We start from the raw sequence: 24130 nt of genomic DNA, 5'->3' as shown, positions 1-24130 counted from the left end.
GCTGGGGGGCCACTTAACACTTCCAGTGAATATTCGAGGGCCACACACAAGGGCGGGGACTAATATTTGTAGGAGTAAGTCCTGGGCTGCGCAGAGACTGCACAAAGTAGATTTGTGCAGCTCTGCGTACACATACGATTGTACACTTGCACGGGTGAATTTATACTCCTCCTGGGGGCGGAGACTGCCCGAACGCAGGACAGCAAAATGTGCAGCACAGTGATCAGGTCTGAATCAGCCCCTTAGTCAGCAGTTGCTGCAAAATGAGACCCGTTATAGGGCCCAATTCAGACCCGGTCGCTGCTGTGTATTTTCGCACAGCAGGTGATCGGGTCTGAACTGCGCATGCATTGCAGTGCGCAGGCACGTCGGTCCGCCGCGCTGGGGAGCGTCAGCAGTGATGGGATGGTGCAAACAAAGCGATCGCACAGGTGATCGCAAGGTGATTGACAGGAAGAGGCCATTTGTGGGTGGCAACTGACCGGTCTGGAGTAGTGCACGGAAAAATGCAAGAGGGACCAGGCGTTTGGAGGGAGGGTTTCTGACGTCAGCTCCGGCCCCGATCATCGCACTGGAAGAGTAAGTCCTGGGCTGCGCAGAGACTGCACAAACTTCTGTTTCTGCAGCTCTCCTGCACATGCGATCGCACCCCTGCACAGCGATTACCCCCTCAATTTAGCAAAAGTGTTTGACCCCGACCAAGTCGCCGCTCGGCAAAGCTGTAATGCCGAGACGCCTCGGGCAGCCGCCCAAGAAGAGCCCACCTTCCTAGTGGAATGGGTTTTAACCGAATTTGGTACCGGCAATCCAGCCGTAGAATGAGCCTTCTGAATCGTATTACAGATCCAGCGAGCAATAGTCTGCTTCGAAGCAGGTGCGCCAATCTTATTAGCAGCATACAGGACAAACAGAGCCTCTGTTTTCCTAATTTTAGCCGTTCTGGCTACATAAATCTTTAAGGCCCTGACTACATCCAGGGATCTGGAATCCTCCAGGTCACTTGTAGCCACAGGCACCACAATAGGTTGATTCATATGGAACGAAGAAACCACTTTAGGCAAAAATTGCGGACGTGTCCTCAATTCAGCTCGATCCACATGAAAAATCAAGTAGGGGCTCTTGTGTGACAAAGCCGCCAATTCAGACACTCGCCTTGCTGATGCCAAGGCCAACAGCATGACAACCTTCCAGGTAAGAAATTTCAACTCAACCTTGTTAAGCGGTTCAAACCAGTGTGATTTTAGGAACTGCAACACCACGTTCAGGTCCCATGGTGCCACTGGAGGCACAAAAGGGGGCTGGATATGCAGCACTCCCTTTACAAACGTCTGGACTTCTGGAAGAGAAGCCAATTCCTTCTGAAAGAAAATCGAGAGGGCCGAAATCTGTACCTTAACAGAGCCTAATTTCAGGCCCATATCCACTCCTGTCTGTAGGAAGTGGAGAAAACGACCCAGATGAAAATCTTCCGTAGGTGCATTCTTGGTCTCACACCAAGACACATACTTTCGCCAGATACGGTGATAATGCTTAACCGTCACCTCCTTCCTAGCCTTTATTAAAGTAGGGATGACCTCTTCCGGAATCCCCTTTTTCGCTAGGATTCGGCGTTCAACCGCCATGCCGTCAAACGTAGCCGCGGTAAGTCTTGAAATAAACAGGGCCCCTGTTGCAACAGGTCTTTCCTCAGAGGAAGAGGCCAGGGATCTCCTGTGAGCATCTCTTGTAGATCTGAGTACCAGGCCCTTCGAGGCCAGTCTGGGACAACGAGTATTGTCTGTACGTTTCTTTGCCTTATGATCCTCAACACTTTTGTGATGAGAGGAAGAGGAGGAAACACGTAGACCGATTTGAACAGCCACGGTGTTATCAGAGCATCTACTGCCACTGCCTGAGGGTCCCGAGACCTGGCACAGTACCTCCGAAGCTTTTTGTTGAGGCGTAACGCCATCATGTCTATTTGAGGAGTTCCCCAAAGACGTGTTATGTCTGCAAAGACTTCTTGATGAAGACCCCACTCTCCTGGATGGAGATCGTGTCTGCTGAGGAAGTCTGCTTCCCAGTTGTCCACTCCCGGAATGAAGACAGCCGACAGAGCGCTTACATGATTTTCCGCCCAGCGAAGAATCCTTGTGGCTTCTGCCATCGCGACTCTGCTTCTTGTCCCCCCTTGGCGGTTCACATGAGCCACTGCTGTGACACTGTCTGATTGAATCAGAACCGGCAGGTTTCGAAGAAGACTCTCCGCTTGTCGAAGGCCGTTGTAAATGGCCCTGAGTTCCAACACATTGATGTGTAGACAGGACTCCTGGTCTGACCAAAGACCCTGAAACATTTTTTCCCTGTGTGACCGCTCCCCATCTTCGGAGGCTTGCGTCCGTGGTAACCAGGATCCAATCCTGAATTCCGAACCTGCGACCCTCCAGCAGGTGAGCACTTTGCAACCACCACAGGAGAGACACTCTGGCCCCTGGGGACAGAGTTATTTTCCGATGTGAGTGCAGATGGGACCCGGACCACTTGTCCAGAAGGTCCCATTGAAAAGTCCTTGCATGAAACCTTCCGAAGGGAATGGCCTCGTAGGCCGCCACCATTTTTCCCAGAACTCGCGTGCATTGGTGAACTGACACCCTTTTCGGTTTTAGCAGGTCTCTGACCATATTCTGGATGTCCTGGGCTTTCTCTATTGGGAGGAAGACCTTCATTTGTTCCGTATCCAGTATCATACCTAGGAACGGTAGTCGAGTTGTCGGAATCAACTGTGACTTCGGTAGATTTAGAATCCAACCGTGTTGCTGGAGCACTCTCAGAGAGAGCGCCACACTGCTCAGCAATTTCTCCCTTGATCTCGCTTTTATCAGGAGATCGTCCAAGTATGGGATAATTGTGACTCCATGCTTGCGCAGGACCACCATCATTTCCGCCATTATCTTGGTGAAAATCCTCGGGGCCGTGGAAAGTCCAAACGGCAACGTCTGAAATTGGTAATGACAATCCTGTACAGCGAATCTCAGGTATTCCTGATGGGGAGCATAAATGGGGACATGAAGGTACGCATCCTTTATGTCCAGAGACACCATAAACTCCCCCTCCTCCATGTTGGCTATTATCGCTCTGAGTGATTCCATTTTGAATTTGAATCTTTTTATGTACAGGTTTAGGGATTTCAGATTCAAAATAGGTCTGACCGAACCGTCCGGTTTCGGGACCACAAATAGGGTTGGGTAGTAACCTCTTCCCTGCTGGTGCAGGGGAACCTTGATTATCACTTGCTGTATACACAGCGTTTGAATTGCAGCTAACACTATATCCCTTTCCGATGTGGAAGCTGGTAGGGACGATTTGAAAAATCGGCGCGGGGGCACCTCCTCGAATTCCAATTTGTAACCCTGGGAAACTATTTCCAACACCCAGGGATTCAGGTCTGAACTGACCCAGGCCTGACTGAAAAGTCGAAGACGTGCCCCCACCGGTGCGGACTCCCTCAGGGGAGCCCCAGCGTCATGCTGTGAGTTTTGAAGCAGCCGGGGAGGACTTTTGTTCCTGGGCACCTGCCGAAGCAGGTGCTCTTTTGCCTCTGCCCTTACCTCTGGCGAGGAAAGAGGATCCCCGACCTCTTCTGGACTTGTGCGACCGAAAGGACTGCATCTGATAGGGTGTTACTTTCTTTTGCTGTTGGGGAATATATGGTAAAAAATTTGATTTACCTGCTGTAGCTGTGGAAACCAGGTCCGTCAGCCCATCCCCAAACAATACATCACCCTTATAGGGTAGTACTTCCATATGTTTTTTGGAATCCGCATCACCCGTCCATTGGCGAGTCCATAAGGATCTTCTCGCTGAGATAGACATGGCATTGGCCCTAGAAGCTAGCAATCCAATGTCCTTTTGAGCATCCCTCATAAATAAGACTGCGTCTTTTATGTGGGCTAGAGTTAAGAATATAGTATCCTTATCCATATTATCAAATTGATCTGTCAGCTCATCTGTCCAAGCTGCAATTGCGCTACACACCCATGCCGACGCAATTGTCGGTCTTAGCACAGCCCCCGTATGAGAATAAATACACTTTAAGGTAGTTTCTTGCCTGCGATCTGCAGGGTCCTTAAGGACCGCTGTGTCAGGAGACGGTAGCGCCACTTTCTTGGACAAGCGCGTCAGGGCCTTGTCCACAGTGGGGGATGATTCCCAAATCTCCCTGTCCTGCTTAGGGAAGGGGTATGCCATATAAATTATTTTGGGGATCTGCGGTCTCTTTTCCGGAGTCTCCAAAGCTTTTCCAAAGAAATCATTTAATTCATGAGATGCGTGAAAATTAATAATCTGTTTCTTTCCCTTAAACATGTGTACCCTTGTGTCGGGGACCGAGGGTTCATTCTCAATATGTAACACATCCCTTATTGCCACAATCATACACTGAATGGTTTTAGTCACCCTGGGGTGCAATTTTACTTTGTCGTAGTCGACACTGGAGTCAGAATCCGTGTCGGTAGTAGTGTCTTGTGTTAAGGGACGCTTTTGAGACCCCGACGGGCCCTGTGAGTCGGTCCAATCCGAGGATTGACCCCCTGATGTCCCCCCTAATTCAGCCTTATCAAGCCTTTTATGTAAAGATGCCACACTTGCATTCAACATATGCCACATGTCCATCCAATCCGGAGTCGGCACAACCGACGGGGACACACCACTCATTTGCTCCACCTCCTCCTTGGAGAAGCCTTCCGCCTCAGACATGTCGACACACACGTACCGACACCCCACACACACACAGGGATTAACCTATATGGGGACAAAACCCCAACCAGGCCCTTAGGAGAGACAGAGAGAGAGTATGCCAGCACACACCAGCGCTTAAAAACACTGGAAAAAATATGACCAGATAGCGCTTTTTTATATATAATATACCAAATCCCACTCACTGCGTCGCCAATGTGCCCCCCTCCTCTTTTTTCCAGCCTGTGAAGTTCAGCAGGGGAGAGACCAGGGAGCCAGCGTTCATGCATGCAGCTTCTGTGGAGAAAATGGCGCTGGTTAGTGCTGGGGATCAAGCCCCGCCCACCTGTCGGCGGGCTTCGGTCCCAGTGACTTTTCTATTAAAATGGCGGGGGATCTTAGATTTACTGCCTCCGCAGCCTAATCTATCTGAATTTGCCCAAAAGTGAGGAATATTGCTGCCCAGGGCACCCCCCCCCTGCGCCCTGCACCCTTCAGTGCTGCTCTGTGTGTGTGACTGGGAGCAATGGCGCCCTTACCTCATGAAGATCTGATGTCTTCTGCCGCCTAAGATGTCTTCTGCCTTCTCATCCGGCTACTATCTTCGGCATCTGTGAGGAGGACAGCGGCGCGGCTCCGGGACGAACCCCAGGTGAGACCTGTGTTCCGACTCCCTCTGGAGCTAATAGTGTCCAGTAGCCTTAGAAGCAGTGCCCAACTTGACAAGCCAGCTCTGCTTCTCTCTCCTCGGTCCCACGATGCAGGGAGCCTGTTGCCAACAGGACTCCCTGAAAATAAAAAACGTAACAAAATTCTTTTTCAACAGAAAACTCTGGAGAGCTCTCTGCAGTGCACCCATTCTCCTCTGGGCACAAGATCTAACTGAGGTCTGCAGGAGGGGCATAGAGGGAGGAGCCAGTGCACACCCATAGTCAAAGTTCTTTTTAGGTGCCCTATCTCCTGCGGAGCCCGTCTATACCCCATGGTCCTTACGGAGTCCCCAGCATCCTCTAGGACGTAAGAGAAATTAGCATTCAAATATTTTGTAATAAAATATACTTAATTATCCATTATAATGACGTTTTACTTCCACTTTTAGCTACCTGAGATTGTATAGAATAGCACAGTGGGAGGGGCAGCGCAGTCATTATTACCAGCCATCAGTAGGCAACAGGCAGTGATAATTAGTCCCATTTTAGTTTGTCATGAACACAATATGGATCAGTACAAATATGACCCAGTGAAACACTACCTACCAATGGCATAAGGCTGAGTAATCATGTGGGTCCCATTTAAGCATTTTCTCATTGTCATCAATTCGGGGTACATTTACTAAGCAGTGATAAGAGTGGAGAAGTGAGCCAGTGGAGAAATTTCCCCATCAACCAATCAGCACTGAAGTAACATCTATAAAATGATACAGAGCTCCTGATTGGTTGATGGGGAAATATCTCAACTGGCTGACTTCTCCACTCTTATCACTGCTTAGAAAGTGTACCCCTTAATTTGCAAAAAACAAAAACAAATTGGCACGTCCATTTTTTGCAATGCCAGATACATAGCACGTCACAGAAACTCCCACTTACATGTACAAGCTCCATATTGGACATATGGCTGGATCTGACAGGTTATTCGACGCTATGATAACGCTACAATAGGCTACAAACTATATAGTAACTTAACGCTGAAGATTGTAACCCCCCCAGTATGAAGCAGCCACGGCCTTCATTGGCATGGTGACCCAGCAAACAAAACACTGTGTATTCTGGCTGCAGATGTTCTGTGAATTGTTTGATCCCATTTCAGGGAATGTGATCATTATTTTAGCCGTGTAATATTGTGCAATGACTTACCCTCATCGCCCTCCCCCTGATGTGCAACTGGCCTTTACAACAATATTTTATCTGCCTCATCTCTTTACTGTTCTCTGGCCGTGATAGAGAGATGGGCGCCGTGGCTATGTTAAACGCAGTGCAGTGATGTTTTGTCACTACGCATGTGTATAAGTCGCACAACGCATGAGCTGCGGCGGTCTTGAAACTGCGGCTGCAGAGAGGATTTGTTTGCAAACTGAGCAACAGACAGGAAGCATTTGCGGGACGTAATGGGAGCGTGTCAAAGCCTGTAAACCTGTACGCAGTTACAATGGCTCCGGCCATGCTGCACAACCGTAGGGTTACTCGGAAGGTCAATTATTGACCGATGTGTGTCCGATGTCTGGGTTTTCCTACACAAGCTGCAGATCTCAGATGCCTCCAGTTGCTTCACAATACAATGTGACATTTGCATATTTTCGCTCCACTGCTGAGTACAGAATCGCAACTGTGAAGGCATTAACTTACATGTCTGAATCAGCCCCTCTGATTCACTGGATAGAAATATACTATAATCTTATATACAGTATTATTGTAGAAATATCCACTTTCAGCTAAAGATCCAGGGGGTACCAAGAAACAAGGATAGATAGATAGATAGATAGATAGATAGATAGATAGATAGATAGATAGATAGATAGATAGATAGATAGATAGATAGATAGATAAGCACTGTTCTTGGAGAGGTGCAGTATAATATCATGTGGTATAAACTATAAAGTTGACAGTGTTTGTTAAAATGGTAGAAGCATTATCTGCTAGTACATGCTGTTGACTTTAAACTTCTGCCTGTGAATAAAAAATGTTTCATGCACTATAGAGCACCCCGTATTTTGTTCTTATTTTATACAGATTTTTATTGTCCTGTGGATCCCGGGCATTTTTAAAGGGGAACTGCAGTCCATATTGCCTCAGGACTTTTGGTGCACTTTTTCACTGGACAAGTGATACTGAGGACTTACTATATGAGAACTGGAGAACTTTCTATCCTACATGCACTCAGCAGGTCACTTATGGGAACACTAGCGTACTGTTTTCAATATCTCTTTAGAGATTATACATATAATTTTTGCCCGTTTTCTCTTCCTGTCCTCCTACAATTACATCTGCACATCTGTGACTGTGAGATAGGAGCGGTGTAATCTCTGCTGACCACGTAAAATTTAGGAATCCTCTGTAAGACACTTGATTGTAAGAGCATCCATGAATTACACATAGAAGTCACGGTTGTAGCGTGTCAGCAGGTTACGTGTATGAACGCCGGGTGGGGCAACTTCTGAGTTATCTCATCGGCTTCCCATGAAGAGAGAGGGGGGGCCATCTGCTGCGATTGATAAGGGAGAATCATTCAGATCCCTCCCAGTAGCACAGCTCAATGTTTTGGGTGTGTGATCTATTCAGACCTAAGGGTATATTTACTAAGCAATAGATTTTTAAATGTTTGCAGATTTTGCCTTCCATATTTAAAGGGGCAATAACAGTAAATGCAAAAATCAGGCTTGTTTTGCATGAAATATTATTGCCCTATTAAATATGGCAGTCACAATCTGCACAAATCGAGGGTTTTGGAAATCCATTGCTTAGTAAATATACCTGGACTGCCAATCTCATTTATCAAGGAGCCATTTAAATAAAGCGAATTGTAGTAATAGGGACACGAATCACCCCTAGAACTGTTCTTTTGTACAGTGATGTGTAGGTAACTGTCTATATATGGCAGGAGTCAGGTTTTCCCACTCAGCTTGGTACAGACAGTTCCTGGGGCACCTGTTTTACCCCTAAACATAATGTCCAGTGAGCAATCCTATCTCCGGATCTGCAGATCACAGAGGAATGGGTACAATAATCACCCCATACACTCTTACATAACCCAATCCTGTCACCTTAAGCTATACCTCACTTGTCAGAAAATACTTTTATTAAATACTTTCATACTTTCATTAAATTGAATCCTAATAAAACATGTAGTTATGTTGTCGTAACGTTTTAACTGTCTTTACGTGCTTTTTAGATTGTAAATAAAAATAGGTGTTATTCACACAACAGCTTTAAAATTTGCTCACTACATGCTGCCATATTTAAGTGAAAGTCCACCTTACTGACTTACAGTAATAAATTATATACCGTTAGCAGTAATGGATGCTGCAGCAGACTAATTTTCATTTTTATCATCATTATTATTATTATTATTATTATTAACAAATAATTTTTGTGACTAAATGGCATACTAATTTTGGTATATGTAGCACATTCTATCGCCTTTCAATCTCTTACTGATGCAAGTCAACCGTGTCTCTTACAGATGCGTCCATTTTGATTCAGAGTGGCCTTAGGTGCTTCTATACACTAGATTACATTTGCATCTATTTTTTTGCATTTTTTGGTTTGCCTATAATTACGATATTTAGTTCTACTATCACCAGCAGTCCTGAGCGCGCAGGGCTTAGCGCTGAAAAGAAGCGCACACAGCCACCCCCTCGTGTTAATGGGACAATCCTCTGTACTTTTAGATCAAAGCCTCTTTAACAGATATACAAATTTCAGTTCCATTATATAGTAGAAACAGCCATGGACCAGACTACCTAAAAGAAACATAGTTGTCAATTAAACGGAAATATATATATAATATACAGTGAATGTGGCTTTCAAATTCTGCCCCATTACCTGCACACTAGGTAAGTAGCCTCAGCCCCTGGTCTCCACGCGTTTCTCCACTCTATACACCTTTCATTTCTGTCCCTCCGGTTCTCACAGTACTACTACACGCCGTTATTGGTTATGGTTAGTCTTATTGCTCATATGATATATATATGGTTATAGTCCTGGTATTTTCTTAAGGAAAAGCACAATATATATGATGTCACTGCTCCTGAGTTTATGCAGTCTTGCAGCTTTGTGGATGTGACCAGTATTGGATCCTGACCGGATCCCGCAGCTGCATATAAGACGATTTATGGAGAGGTGAGCAGAAGGAAAAGAGAATGACAATTCATCAAGCAGATAGAGATAGGTGAGATGTGCGAAGGGTCTATGAAACAAGGGTCTATGACACCACCTCAGTAGGTCAGCGACTAGGAGGAGACCTAGGGGTATATATTCAATTGAAGTCGGATCCATTCCGACATTAATTCGCTGGAATGGATCCGACTTGGGCTATTCAATGTCATCTCAATTCGACTTTTAAAAAAGTCGAATTGAGATGCAGGAGCTAGACGGGGGAGAGCCGCGGGCAGACAAGGGAGAGAAGCGCTACAGCAGCGGCTATATAGCTGCTGCTGTAGCGCTCCTCTCCCCAGTCTGCCCGCGGCTCTCCCCCGTCTCCCCCCCCCCCCCCCCGTCTCTCTGCCTCACACGTCCCTCCGCTCCCCGTATCACAGCCGCCGCTCGTGAGATCTCGCTTGCTGGAGCCGGGTGGACGCTGCTGTGAGCGGCGGCTGTGACATCCTCCAGCACTGCTCTCCCCTGCCCGCGGCTCTCCCCGTCTGGCTGCCCGCGGCTCTCCCCGTCTGGCTGTCCGCGGCTTTCCCTCGTCTCCCCGCGACTCTCCCCCCTCTCCTCCACAGTCCCTCATCTCAGTCCGACATTTTTTTATGTCGCACTGAGATGGTTGGAAACGGGGCCAAATCCTGTCAAATTTGGCCCCGTTTCCCTCAAAAGAACGTAAATCGGCAGCTATACCGCCGAATCACGTACTTTTCGACAAGTCGAATTCCCAGACTTGTCGAATAAAAACAGCTGGGACTGAATAGGTCGAATCACGATTCGACCTTAAAAAGTCGAAACCTGCCGTCTTTTTGACAGACGGCAGCTTTCGACCCTAATTGAATATACTCCTTAACTGAGTGATAAACATAAGAGCAGGTGCACTAGGGGTGATAGTGAGTGCATCTGCCGTTCCTTACACTCACTTGTAATAAAAGACAGGAATGATCTGTAATAATATTTTATACACGCAGTTAGGGAGGGGCCTGGCACAGAATGGAGGCACAATCCATGAGACTCTACAAAAATGCTGACAATAAAGGGTTAAATCTGATCTATCCTCCTCTACTATTCCGCGGAACCTGCCCACGCTGCGTATTGCACATCAGATATACCCTACTGCCTAGAGAAAGGGATAATTATATGCTTGCTGAGTAATGAAACAAACTTTACAGTCAAGTCCAATCGGACAAACCTGACTCGCCAAAAGTACGCATTGGTCATTTCCCGCGTAAAATAAGCACAAGTATTTATAACAGAATCCTTGACATTCAGCAACACCTTCCCTTAGTATGAGGAATCAATGCGGGACCCATCCCTACCCTGTAACCTGCAGCCATAAACCTGAGTAACTAGCAGTGAGTGCACCATCCTCCCATACAGGATATTAGATTTCTATGTGAGTCCGGTTACAGCAACCTCCAGGCCAGGGATTCCTCCATAATTGTTCTAGTCTAGGAGCTGATTACATAACATGGTGACACATCAATGCGCGTTGTCCATCACCACTACCGATCTAACGCAAGGTTCTGTCGGTGTAGGCAAGTCTTATAAAAGCCAATGCGTTCTACTTGTACAATGAAACATGTGCCCCACCCGGCTACTGTGGAACTACACATCCCAGCATGATCTGCCACAGTTTTAGCATGCCCTAATAGCAAAACTGTGGTAGGGCATGCTGGGATGTGTAGTTCCACAACAGCTGGAGGGGTGCATTTTGACCACCCCTGCCCTGTAGGTGTTAGATTTATGTAGATAGAATGATATTAGAACCTGTAATAGTTCCCATAGCCATTCCGTTATGAGGATGGGGGGCTACTATCCCACTATGCAGCTGTTGGCTGAGGACATCTGGTTGTTCACAGCCCTGATTTTGTGATTATTATGTTATTTCTAAGAAATCCATTCATTCCTATTAAGTAACAAGTAAAATAGGACTATGATTGTACTACCCCCTCCCCCCGCCAGCCCCCCCCCACCGTAGGTCATTATATGGATAACATTACAGTGGTGAGTGTTGGAGGTGAGATGAGTAGTCAGTGTAAGAGGTGAGATGAGTGGTCAGTGTTGGAGGTGAGATGAGTGGTCAGTGGTGGAGGTGAGATGAGTGGTCAGTGGTGGAGGTGAGATGAGTGGTCAGTGTTGGAGGTGAGATGAGTGGTGAGATAAGTGGTCAGTGTAAGAGGTGAGATGAGTGGCAAGTGTTGGAGGTGAGATGAGTGGCGAGTGTTGGAGGTGAGATGAGTGGCGAGTGTTGGAGGTGAGATGTCAGATGAGTGGTCAGTGTTGGAAGTGAGATGAGTGGTCAGTGGTGGAGGTGAGATGAGTGGTCAGTGGTGGAGGCGAGATGAGTGGTCAGTGTAGGAGGTGAGATGAGTGGTCAGTGTAAGAGGTGAGATGAGTGGTCAGTGTAAGAGGTGAGATGAGTGGTCAGTGTAAGAGGTGAGATGAGTGGTCAGTGTAAGAGGTGAGATGAGTGGCGAGTGTTGGAGGTGAGATGAGTGGCGAGTGTTGGAGGTGAGATGAGTGGCGAGTGTTGGAGGTGAGATGAGTGGCGAGTGTTGGTGGTGAGATGAGTGGCAAGTGTTGTAGGTGAGATGAGTGGTCAGTGTTGGAGGTGAGATGAGTGGTCAGTGGTGGAGGTGAGATGAGTGGTCAGTGTTGGAGGTGAGATAAGTGGTGAGTGTTGGAGGTGAGATGAGTGGTGAGCGTTGGAGGTGAGATGAGTGGTGAGTGTTAGAGGTGAGATGAGTGGTCAGTGTTAGAGGTGAGATGAGTGGTGAGTGTTGGAGGTGAGATGAGTGGTGAGCGTTGGAGGTGAGATAAGTGGTGAGTGTTGGAGGTGAGATGAGTGGTCAGTGTTAGAGGTGAGATGAGTGGTGAGTGTTGGGAGGTGAGATGAGTGGTGAGTGTTGGAGGTGAGATGAGTGGTCAGTGTAAGAGGTGAGATGAGTGGTCAGTGTAAGAGGTGAGATGAGTGGTCAGTGTTGGAGGTGAGATGAGTGGTCAGTGTAAGAGGTGAGATGAGTGGCGAGTGTTGGAGGTGAGATGAGTGGTCAGTGTTAGAGGTGAGATGAGTGGCGAGTGTTGGAGGTGAGATGAGTGGCAAGTGTTGGAGGTGAGATGAGTGGTCAGTGTTGGAGGCGAGATGAGTGGTCAGTGTTGGAGGTGAGATGAGTGGTCAGTGGTGGAGGTGAGATGAGTGGTCAGTGTTAAAGGTGAGATGAGTGGTGAGATAAGTGGTGAGTGTTGGAGGTGAGATGAGTGGTGAGCGTTGGAGGTGAGATGAGTGGTGAGTGTTAGAAGTGAGATGAGTGGCGAGTGTTGGAGGTGAGATGTCAGATGAGTGGTCAGTGTTGGAAGTGAGATGAGTGGTCAGTGGTGGAGGTGAGATGAGTGGTCACTGGTGGAGGTGAGATGAGTGGTGAGTGTTGGAGGTGAGATGAGTGGTCAGTGTAGGAGGTGAGATGAGTGGTCAGTGTAAGAGGTGAGATGAGTGGTCAGTGTAAGAGGTGAGATGAGTGGTCAGTGTAAGAGGTGAGATGAGTGGCGAGTGTTGGAGGTGAGATGAGTGGCGAGTGTTGGAGGTGAGATGAGTGGCGAGTGTTGGTGGTGAGATGAGTGGCAAGTGTTGGAGGTGAGATGAGTGGTCAGTGTTGGAGGTGAGATGAGTGGTCAGTGGTGGAGGTGAGATGAGTGGTCAGTGTTGGAGGTGAGATAAGTGGTGAGTGTTGGAGGTGAGATGAGTGGTGAGCGTTGGAGGTGAGATGAGTGGTGAGTGTTAGAGGTGAGATGAGTGGTCAGTGTTAGAGGTGAGATGAGTGGTGAGTGTTGGAGGTGAGATGAGTGGTGAGCGTTGAAGGTGAGATAAGTGGTGAGTGTTGGGAGGTGAGATGAGTGGTCAGTGTAAGAGGTGAGATGAGTGGTCAGTGTAAGAGGTGAGATGAGTGGTCAGTGTAAGAGGTGAGATGAGTGGTCAGTGTTGGAGGTGAGATGAGTGGTCAGTGTAAGAGGTGAGATGAGTGGCGAGTGTTGGAGGTGAGATGAGTGGTCAGTGTTAGAGGTGAGATGAGTGGCGAGTGTTGGAGGTGAGATGAGTGGCAAGTGTTGGAGGTGAGATGAGTGGTCAGTGTTGGAGGTGAGATGAGTGGTCAGTGTTGGAGGTGAGATGAGTGGTCAGTGGTGGAGGTGAGATGAGTGGTCAGTGTTGGAGGTGAGATGAGTGGTGAGATAAGTGGTGAGTGTTGGAGGTGAGATGAGTGGTGAGCGTTGGAGGTGAGATGAGTGGTGAGTGTTAGAAGTGAGATGAGTGGTGAGTGTTGGAGGTGAGATGAGTGGTGAGCGTTGGAGGTGAGATGAGTGGTGAGTGTTGGAGGTGAAATGAGTGGTCAGTGTTAGAGGTGAGATGAGTGGTGAGTGTTGGGAGGTGAGATGAGTGATCAGTGTTGGAGGTGAGATGAGTGGTCAGTGTTAGAGGTGAGATGAGTGGTGAGTGTTGGAGGTAAGATGAGTGGTCAGTGTTGGAGGTGAGATGAGTGGTCAGTGTTAGAGGTGAGATGAGTGGTGAGTGTTGGAGGTGAGATGAGTAGTCAGTGTTGGAGGTGAGATGAGTGGTCAGTGTTAGAGGTGAGATGAGTAGTCAGTGTAAGAGGTGAGATGAGTGGTCAGTGTTAGAGGTGAGATGAGTAGTCAGTGTTAGAGGTGAGATGAGTGATGAGTGTTGGAGGTGAGATGAGTGGTGAGTGTTGGAGGTGAGATGAGTGGTGAGTGTTGGAGGTGAGATGAGTGGTGAGTGTTGGAGGTGAGATGAGTGGTCATTGTTAGAGGTGAGATGAGTGGGGAGTGTTGGAGGTGAGATGAGCTGATTCTAAGTCCAAAACCAGTTCCCTCACGCCCTGCAACTGCCCCTAGCCGGCATAATGAGCATAATCCATCCACAAATTCTGCCCCTAGACCAGGCTTTTTCAACCAGTGTGCCGTGGCACACTAGTGTGCCGCGACCAGTTGCAAGGTGTGCCGCGGAGCCAGAGCAGCCTCCTGCACCTTCAGAGTGAACTGTTGGCCCGGGCTCTTCTTAGAGGATCATTCATGCTCCGGCTGTGACCTGTGCCTTGATGACGCAGCGGTGAGATATCATAGGTCACGGCCGCCGCATCTCACAACCCAGCCAGCCCACCCGCCTGCATACACAACTTCCAGTTCCCACCCGCGCCCACAGCTTTCCTTGCCCACCCACATCCACACCTGCCCGATCGCCCACTGCTCAGTATTCACAGCACTCCACTATGAACAACCCCCGCCACTGAGGAACAGGGAGGAGGACAGCTGACCGGTAGGGGCTAATATTTGTTATTTTCTTTCTCCTGTGGGGAGCAGTAAGAATTTACTTACCGATAATTCTATTTCTCGTAGTCCGTAGTGGATGCTGGGGACTCCGTCAGGACCATGGGGAATAGCGGCTCCGCAGGAGACAGGGCACAAAAATAAAGCTTTAGGATCAGGTGGTGTGTACTGGCTCCTCCCCCTATGACCCTCCTCCAAGCCTCAGTTAGGATACTGTGCCCGGACGAGCGTACACAATAAGGAAGGATATTGAATCCCGGGTAAGACTCATACCAGCCACACCAATCACACCGTATAACTTGTGATCTGAACCCAGTTAACAGTATGACAAACGTAGGAGCCTCTGAACAGACGGCTCACAACAATAACAACCCGAATTTGTTTGTAACAATAACTATGTACAAGTATTGCAGACAATCCGCACTTGGGATGGGCGCCCAGCATCCACTACGGACTACGAGAAATAGAATTATCGGTAAGTAAATTCTTATTTTCTCTAACGTCCTAAGTGGATGCTGGGGACTCCGTCAGGACCATGGGGATTATACCAAAGCTCCCAAACGGGCGGCAGAGTGCGGATGACTCTGCAGCACCGAATGAGAGAACTCAAGGTCCTCCTCAGCCAGGGTATCAAATTTGTAGAATTATGCAAACGTGTTTGCCCCTGACCAAGTAGCAGCTCGGCAGAGTTGTAATGCCGAGACCCCCCGGGCAGCCGCCCAGGATGAGCCCACTTTCCTTGTGGAATGGGCCTTGACAGATTTAGGTTGTGGCAAGCCTGCCACAGAATGTGCAAGTTGAATTGTGCTACAAATCCAACGAGCAATCGTCTGCTTAGAAGCAGGAGCACCCATCTTGTTGGGTGCATACAATATAAACAGTGAGTCAGACTTTCTGACTCCCGCCGTTCTTGAAATATATATTTTCAATGCCCGGACCACGTCCAGCAACTTGGAATCCTCCAAATCGTTAGTAGCCGCAGGCACCACAATAGGCTGGTTCAGGTGAAACGCTGACACCACCTTAGGCAGAAAATGAGGACGCGTCCGCAGTTCTGCCCTGTCCGTATGGAAAATCAGATATGGGCTCTTATATGATAAAGCCGCCAATTCTGATACTCTCCTGGCTGAAGCCAGGGCCAGTAGCATGGTTACTTTCCATGTAAGATACTTCAACTCCACCGATTTGAGCGGCTCAAACCAATGGGATTTGAGAAAATCCAAGACTACATTAAGATCCCACGGTGCCACTGGGGGCACAACCGGGGGCTGTATATGTAGTACTCCTTTTACAAAAGTCTGGACTTCAGGAACTGAATCCAATTCTTTCTGGAAGAAAATCGACAGGGCCGAAATTTGAACCTTAATGGACCCCAATTTGAGGCCCATAGACAATCCTGTTTGCAGGAAATGTAGGAATCGACCCAGTTGAAATTCCTCCGTGGGGGCCTTCCTGGCCTCACACCACGCAACATATTTTCTCCAAATGCAGTGATAATGTTGTGCAGTCACCTCCTTCCTGGCTTTTACCAGTGTAGGAATGACCTCTTCCGGAATGCCTTTTTCCCTTAGAATTCGGCGTTCAACCGCCATGCCGTCAAACGCAGCCGCGGTAAGTCTTGGAATAGACACGGTCCCTGCTGAAGCAGGTTCCGTCTTAGAGGTAGAGGCCACGGATCCTCCGTGAGCATCTCTTGAAGTTCCGGGTACCAAGTTCTTCTTGGCCAATCCGGAGCCACTAGTATCGTTCTTACTCCCTTTTGCCGTATAATTCTCAGTACTTTTGGTATGAGAGGCAGAGGAGGGAACACATACACTGACTGGAACACCCACGGTGTTACCAGAGCGTCCACAGCTATTGCCTGAGGGTCTCTTGACCTGGCGCAATACCTGTCCAGTTTTTTGTTGAGGCGGGACGCCATCATATCCACCATTGGTTTTTCCCAACGGTTCACAATTATGTGGAAGACTTCTGGATGAAGTCCCCACTCTCCCGGGTGTAGATCGTGTCTGCTGAGGAAGTCTGCTTCCCAGTTGTCCACTCCCGGAATGAATACTGCTGACAGTGCTATCACATGATCTTCCGCCCAGCGAAGAATCCTTGCAGCTTCTGCCATTGCTGTCCTGCTTCTTGTGCCGCCCTGTCTGTTTACGTGGGCGACTGCCGTGATGTTGTCCGACTGGATCAACACCGGCTGACCCTGAAGCAGGGGTTTTGCCAGACTTAGAGCATTGTAAATCGCTCTTAGCTCCAGTATATTTATGTGAAGAGACATCTCCAGGCTTGACCATACTCCCTGGAAGTTTCTTCCCTGTGTGACCGCTCCCCAGCCTCTCAGACTGGCATCCGTGGTCACCAGGACCCAGTCCTGTATGCCGAATCTGCGGCCCTCTAACAGATGAGCACTCTGCAACCACCACAGAAGAGACACCCTTGTCCGTGGCGATAAGGTTATCCGCTGATGCATCTGCAGATGTGATCCGGACCATTTGTCCAGCAGATCCCACTGAAAAGTTCGTGCGTGGAATCTGCCGAATGGAATCGCTTCGTAAGAAGCCACCATCTTTCCCAGGACTCTTGTGCATTGATGCACAGACACTTTCCCTGGTTTTAGGAGGTTCCTGACAAGTTCGGATAACTCCCTGGCTTTCTCCTCCGGAAGAAACCCTTTTTCTGAACCGTGTCCAGAATCATTCCCAGGAACAGCAGACGTGTCGTCGGGGTCAACTGAGATTTTTGAAAATTCAGAATCCACCCGTGTTGTTGCAGCACTAGTTGGGTTAGTGCTACTCCGTCCTCCAGCTGTTCTCTGGACCTTGCCCTTATCAGGAGATCGTCCAAGTAAGGGATAATTAATACGCCTCTTCTTCGCAGAAGAATCATCATTTCGGCCATTACCTTGGTAAAGACCCGAGGTGCCGTGGACAATCCAAACGGCAGCGTCTGAAACTGATAATGACAGTTTTGCACCACGAACCTGAGGTACCCTTGATGTGAAGGGCAAATTGGGACATGCAGGTAAGCATCCTTTATGTCCAGGGACACCATAAAGTCCCCTTCTTCCAGATTCGCTATCACTGCTCTGAGTGACTCCATCTTGAACTTGAATTTTTGTATGTACAGGTTCAAAGATTTCAGATTTAGAATAGGTCTTACCGAGCCGTCCGGCTTCGGTACCACAAATAGCGTGGAGTAATACCCCTTTCCCTGTTGTAGGAGGGGTACCTTGACTATCACCTGCTGAGAAAACAGCTTGTGAATGGCTTCCAATACCGTCGCCCTGTCTGAGGGAGACGTTGGCAAAGCAGACTTTAGGAACCTGCGAGGGGGAGACTTCTCGAATTCCAACCTGTAACCCTGAGATACTACCTGCAGGATCCAGGGGTCCACCTGTGAGCAAGCCCACTGTGCGCTGAAATTCTTGAGTCGACCCCCCACCGCTCCTGAGTCCGCTTGTAAGGCCCCAGCGTCATGCTGAGGGCTTTGCAGAACCCTGGGAGGGCTTCTGTTCCTGGGCAGGGGCTGCTTGCTGCCCTCTCTTACCCCTTCCTCTGCCCCGAGGCAGATATGACTGTCCTTTTGTCCGCTTGTTCTTATAGGACCGAAAGGGCTGCGGCTGAAAAGACGGTGTCTTTTTCTGTTGGGAGGGGGTCTGAGGTAAAAAGGTGGATTTTCCGGCAGTTGCCGTGGCCACCAGATCCGATAGACCGACGCCAAATAATTCCTCCCCTTTATACGGCAATACTTCCATATGTCGTTTGAAATCCGCATCACCTGACCACTGTCGCGTCCATAAACTCCTTCTGGCAGATATGGACATCGCATTTACTCTCGATGCCAGAGTGCAAATATCTCTCTGAGCATCTCGCATATAAAGGAAAGCATCCTTTAATTGCTCTATAGTCAATAAAATACTGTCCCTATCCAGGGTATCAATATTTTCAGTCAGGGAATCCAACCAGACGACCCCAGCACTGCACATCCAGGCTGAGGCGATGGCTGGTCGCAGTATAACACCAGTATGTGTGTATATACTTTTTAGGGTAGTTTCCAATCTCCTATCAGCTGGATCCCTGAGGGCGGCCGTATCAGGAGACGGTAACGCCACTTGTTTTGATAAGCGTGTGAGCGCCTTATCCACCCTAGGGGGTGTTTCCCAGCGCGCCCTAACCTGTGGCGGGAAAGGGTATAATGCTAATAACTTTTTTGAAATTAGCACTTTTCTATCTGGGTTAACCCACGCTTCATCACATACATCATTTAATTCCTCTGATTCAGGAAAAACTACAGGTAGTTTTTTCACCCCCCACATAATACCCCTTTTTGTGGTACTTGCAGTATCAGAGATATGCAAAGCCTCCTTCATTGCCGTGATCATATAACGTGTGGCCCTACTTGAAAATACGTTTGTTTCATCACCGTCGACACTAGATTCAGTGTCTGTGTCTGGGTCTGTGTCGACCGACTGAGGTAAAGGGCGCTTTACAGCCCCTGACGGTGTCTGAGACGCCTGGGCAGGTACTAACTGGTTTGCCGGCCGTCTCATGTCGTCAACTGATTTTTGCAATGTGCTGACATTATCACGTAATTCCATAAACAAAGCCATCCATTCCGGTGTCGACTCCCTGGGGGGTGACATCACCATTATCGGCAATTGCTCTGCCTCCACACCAACATCGTCCTCATACATGTCGACACACACGTACCGACACACAGCAGACACACAGGGAATGCTCTTATCGAAGACAGGACCCCACTAGCCCTTTGGGGAGACAGAGGGAGAGTTTGCCAGCACACACCCAAGCGCTATAATATATATGGGAACAACCTTATATAAGTGTTGTTCCTTATAGCAGCTTAAATATATCAAAATATCGCCAAAAAATGCCCCCCCTCTCTGTTTTACCCTGTTTCTGTAGTGCAGTGCAGGGGAGAGTCCTGGGAGCCTTCCTCACAGCGGAGCTGAGCAGGAAAATGGCGCTGTGTGCTGAGGAGAATAAGCCCCGCCCCCTATTTCGGCGGGCTTTTCTCCCGGAGTTTTAGATATCTGGCATGGGTTAAATACATACATATAGCCTCAATGGCTATATGTGATGTATTCTTTTGCCATAAAGGTATTAAATATTGCTGCCCAGGGCGCCCCCAGCAGCGCCCTGCACCCTCCGTGACCGCTTGGTGTGAAGTGTGTGACAACAATGGCGCACAGCTGCAGTGCTGTGCGCTACCTTCATGAAGACTGAAGAGCCTTCTGCCGCCTGTTTCCGGACCTTCAATCTTCAGCATCTGTAAGGGGGGTCGGCGGCGCGGCTCCGGGACGAACCCCAGGGTGAGACCTGTGTTCCGACTCCCTCTGGAGCTAATGGTGTCCAGTAGCCTAAGAATCCAATCCATCCTGCACGCAAGTGAGTTGAAATTCTCTCCCCTAAGTCCCTCGATGCAGTGAGCCTGTTGCCAGCAGGACTCACTGAAAATAAAAAACCTAAAAACTTTTTCTAAGCAGCTCTTTAGGAGAGCCACCTAGATTGCACCCTGCTCGGACGGGCACAAAAACCTAACTGAGGCTTGGAGGAGGGTCATAGGGGGAGGAGCCAGTACACACCACCTGATCCTAAAGCTTTATTTTTGTGCCCTGTCTCCTGCGGAGCCGCTATTCCCCATGGTCCTGACGGAGTCCCCAGCATCCACTTAGGACGTTAGAGAAATGTGAATAATTCATGTAGGGAGCAACAGGATTTATGTGGGGAGAAATGTGATTTATTTATGTGTGAGCAACATGATTTACAGTATGTGGGGAGCAATGTGATTGATTTATGTGTGAGCAACATGATTTACAGTATGTGGGAAGCAATGTGATTGATTTATGAGGGGAGCAATAGGATTTATGTGGGGAGCAACATGATTTATGTGGGGAGCAATGTGATTGTTTTTTCTGTCTAGACCAGTGGTTCTCAAACTCGGTCCTCAGGACCCCACACAGTGCATGTTTTGCAGGTAACCCAGCAGGTGCACAGGTGTATTAATTACTCACTGACACATTTTAAAAGGTTCACAGGTGGAGCTAATTATGTCACTTGTGATTCTGTGAGGAGACCTGCAAAACATGCACCGTGTGGGGTCCTGAGGACCGAGTTTGAGAACCTGTGGTCTAGACCAATGTATGTGTGGATTTTTTATTATTGTGAGGCCCAATGTGTGTTTTTTTGGGGGGGTTTTCTGTGGGGAACGGATGGTGTGCCTTGGCAATTTTAAAATACTGTTTGGTGTGCCGCGAGTAAAAAAAGGTTGAAAATCACTGCCCTAGACAGTACAATGACCGTGGCCATAATCCACACACAAATACGGCTGAACAAACCCTGGGCACCAGGTCGCCATGGCAACAAAGATTTTAGTCCTAGCGACCAGGTTTTATAAAAGTCAGGTACTAATAAAGTTTCCATCTGCTCCGGAGGTGGAAACAGGATTAGTTGGGGTGTGCCTGTCACATGAGGAGATGCGCGTGTTGGCCACATTCCACCAGTGTAGCTCCGCCTCTTCCCTTTTTCCCTTGAACAATGCCACCAAGTGGGTGGCTGTCTGGAGTCCAATCCATCTTCCTGCCCCTGCAGATTACAGACACAAAGGGGTCGATTCTATTCGGCAATTTAAGAATAGCGCCGGGAATTAGCTCCCGACGCTATTCAATTCAGCTCCAGTTAAGTCGGCGATGTCCCGTTCTCGCCGACTTAACAGGTAGTTTTGTCGGGAGAACGGGCATTCTCCGACTTAACTACCCGCGGCAATGCCGATTCCCGACAGAATCAGCCTCGCGCCGGCCGCGAGGCAGCACTTTTGTCGGGTTTCTTCTCTCATCCCCCGGGGATGAGAGAAGAATTCCCGACAATTGCGGGTCACTAGCAGCTGAATTGAATAGCGCGGGAGCTAATTCCCGGCGCTATTCTTAAGTTGCCGAATAGAATCGACCCCAAAGAAAGAGGAGTGTGATACCTGGGGGAGCTGGACAGTGTCAGAGCAGGTGCAGCTTGTTGATCGGATCCTGCAAAGGAGGGTCATCATAACATAACACAACGCACAGTAATGTTTGTTTGACAAAAGAGATTTTGCAAGGTTCACACAGTGTGTGCTGGGTCAGCAACTGGGTCCTCTAATGAGCTCAGAGTTTGGCTGACTTTACTGTTTTGTCTGCACCCAGCTTCTTTATTGTCTAACCGGACACCCTCCTCTAGTATTTTTGCAATGGTTCTTCTGAAGTTTCTTACTGGAATTGGAACTATGCTTGGACAGTCACTTCTATACTTGTGTGAGGGTTACTGTATGGCATACTATGAATTTGGGGCATACCGTGTGGCATACTATGAATTTGGGACATACAATGTGGCATACTATCAATTTGGGGTATAACATGTGGTATGCTATCAATTTGAGGCATACCGTGTGGCACACTATCAGTTTTGGACGGGTATGGGACTCAGGGTCAACTGTGTCTAGGTCGACATACATTAGGTCAACATCTATTGGTTGACAGTGACTAGGTCGACACAGGAAATAGGTCGACGCGACCATTAGGTCGACACAGATAATGTCAACATGGAAAAATGTCGACATGGGCTTTTTATGGGGGTTTTTGGTGTAGTTTTCTTCGTAAAGTAACGGGGAACCCCAATTAGTGCACCGTGTCCCCTCGCATGGCTCGCTTCGCTCAATGCACTCGGCACAGGTTACCATTCCCAATTGTAGTCCACGTGGATCGTAAAGTAAAAAAAAGTAAAAAAAATGTCAAAAACTCATGTCGACCTTTTTCCATGTCGACCTAATGGCCGTGCCAACCTATTTCCTGTGTCGACCTACCCAATGTCGACCAATAGGTATTGACCTAATGTGTGTCGACCTTGAGTCCAGATACCGTTTTGGACATACTGTGTTGCATAATATCAATTTGGGCCTATGGTGTGGCATAATATGAATTAGGGCCCTATGGTGTGGCCCTACTGGGTGGAAAAAGAATTGGGGGGCACTACTATGTGGCATAATAAGAATTGGGGGCAGGTATGGGCATGTGGCAGAAGCTGATGATCATTGAAGAAGCATGTGTGGTGGTCTGATGGCATGTGGGGCATTGAAGGGGCACATGGAAAGATGAATCCAGGAACCTCATTTGATCCCCATCACAAGTTCTTTCACTCGAATTTATTGAAATGTCATCATATTGTTGACACAGGATAGGTGGACATCACACTGGCTCATCAGAGTAAATGTGCAAAAGTTTTCCGTGACACCAGGCGCCATGTCAGCAGACAGACAGCACCTGTCACTGTAAGTAGCAATTACAGCCAATTAAAGGAAACATTGGGGTAAATTTACTAAGATGGGCGTTCTATTTAAGATGGGATGTTGCCCATAGCAACCAATTAGATTCTACTTCTCATTTATCTAGCACCTTCTAGAAGATAATACCTGGAATCTGACTGGTTGCTATGGGCAACAACCCATCTTAAATAGAACTCCCATCTTAGTAAACTTACCCCACTGAGTCCTTTATTTAAAGATGGAACAAATAGTGGCATAAACACATCGGAATGGAGCAGTTTTCCCTTGAGACGCATCACAAAACTGAATGCGTACCTTACACTGAGCCAGTGAGAATTGATGCCTACTTATCCTGTGTTACAATATGATGAAATTTCAATACATTTGAGTCAAAGACGCGTTTGGGATTCTTCAGGTGTTATGACCGGTGCCATAAAGACTCACTACTATAAGTATGTCACAAATGCCTGTAGTAGATTACATACAGCTCACAGCCCCTCGTATACAAGACATCGTTCTATTACTCATCATGTCTGCAAATAGCCAAAGTTAATGTGATCAGGGGGTTTGGCCACAAATATCGATGAAGAAAAAGCAGGTACCAACACTTCAAAGGTCAAATCCCTACCCATTGGCTGTTACAAGATGGCACACCTTCCCACAGTACAAGAAATAAGGTAACACAAATATATTCTCTACAAACGTCAAAAGGAATTAATGCTTACCATCTAGCAACCGTGCCCATCTTTACTCCTTGAATTTAAAAAGTGTTAACTTCTTATTAGGATTAGACAAAGTTACAGCTTAGATAACGCTAGTTTGCAATCTGCCCTGGAGTTTGTGACCTTCCGTAACGAGATCGAAAAATTCTGCAGCTCACTAGGGAGCTCAGGAGACCGCTCAGTGGGAAGCTG

The 24130-nt window shown here is 48.0% G+C and overlaps 1 protein-coding gene across 3 annotated transcripts in view; it reads right to left on the bottom strand.

Annotated features, from left to right (window-relative positions):
- SLC6A9 (solute carrier family 6 member 9) overlaps positions 1–24130 on the bottom strand; it is a 229477-nt gene that overhangs the window by 141062 nt on the left and 64285 nt on the right. Inside the window, exon 1 of one of the 3 annotated variants that reach the window (XM_063939483.1) lies at positions 23942–24022. The exons of the other annotated variants lie outside the window; for them this stretch is intronic. Coding sequence (XP_063795553.1) covers positions 23942–23944 — 3 coding nt within the window. The 5' untranslated portion in view covers positions 23945–24022. Of the gene's footprint in view, positions 1–23941; positions 24023–24130 lie in introns of those variants that run through there. 3 annotated transcript variants of the gene reach the window in all.

This window comes from Pseudophryne corroboree, chromosome 9, assembly GCF_028390025.1.
Source record: "Pseudophryne corroboree isolate aPseCor3 chromosome 9, aPseCor3.hap2, whole genome shotgun sequence".
NCBI lineage: Eukaryota > Metazoa > Chordata > Amphibia > Anura > Myobatrachidae > Pseudophryne > Pseudophryne corroboree.
This window is presented reverse-complemented; position numbering and strand designations above follow the sequence as displayed.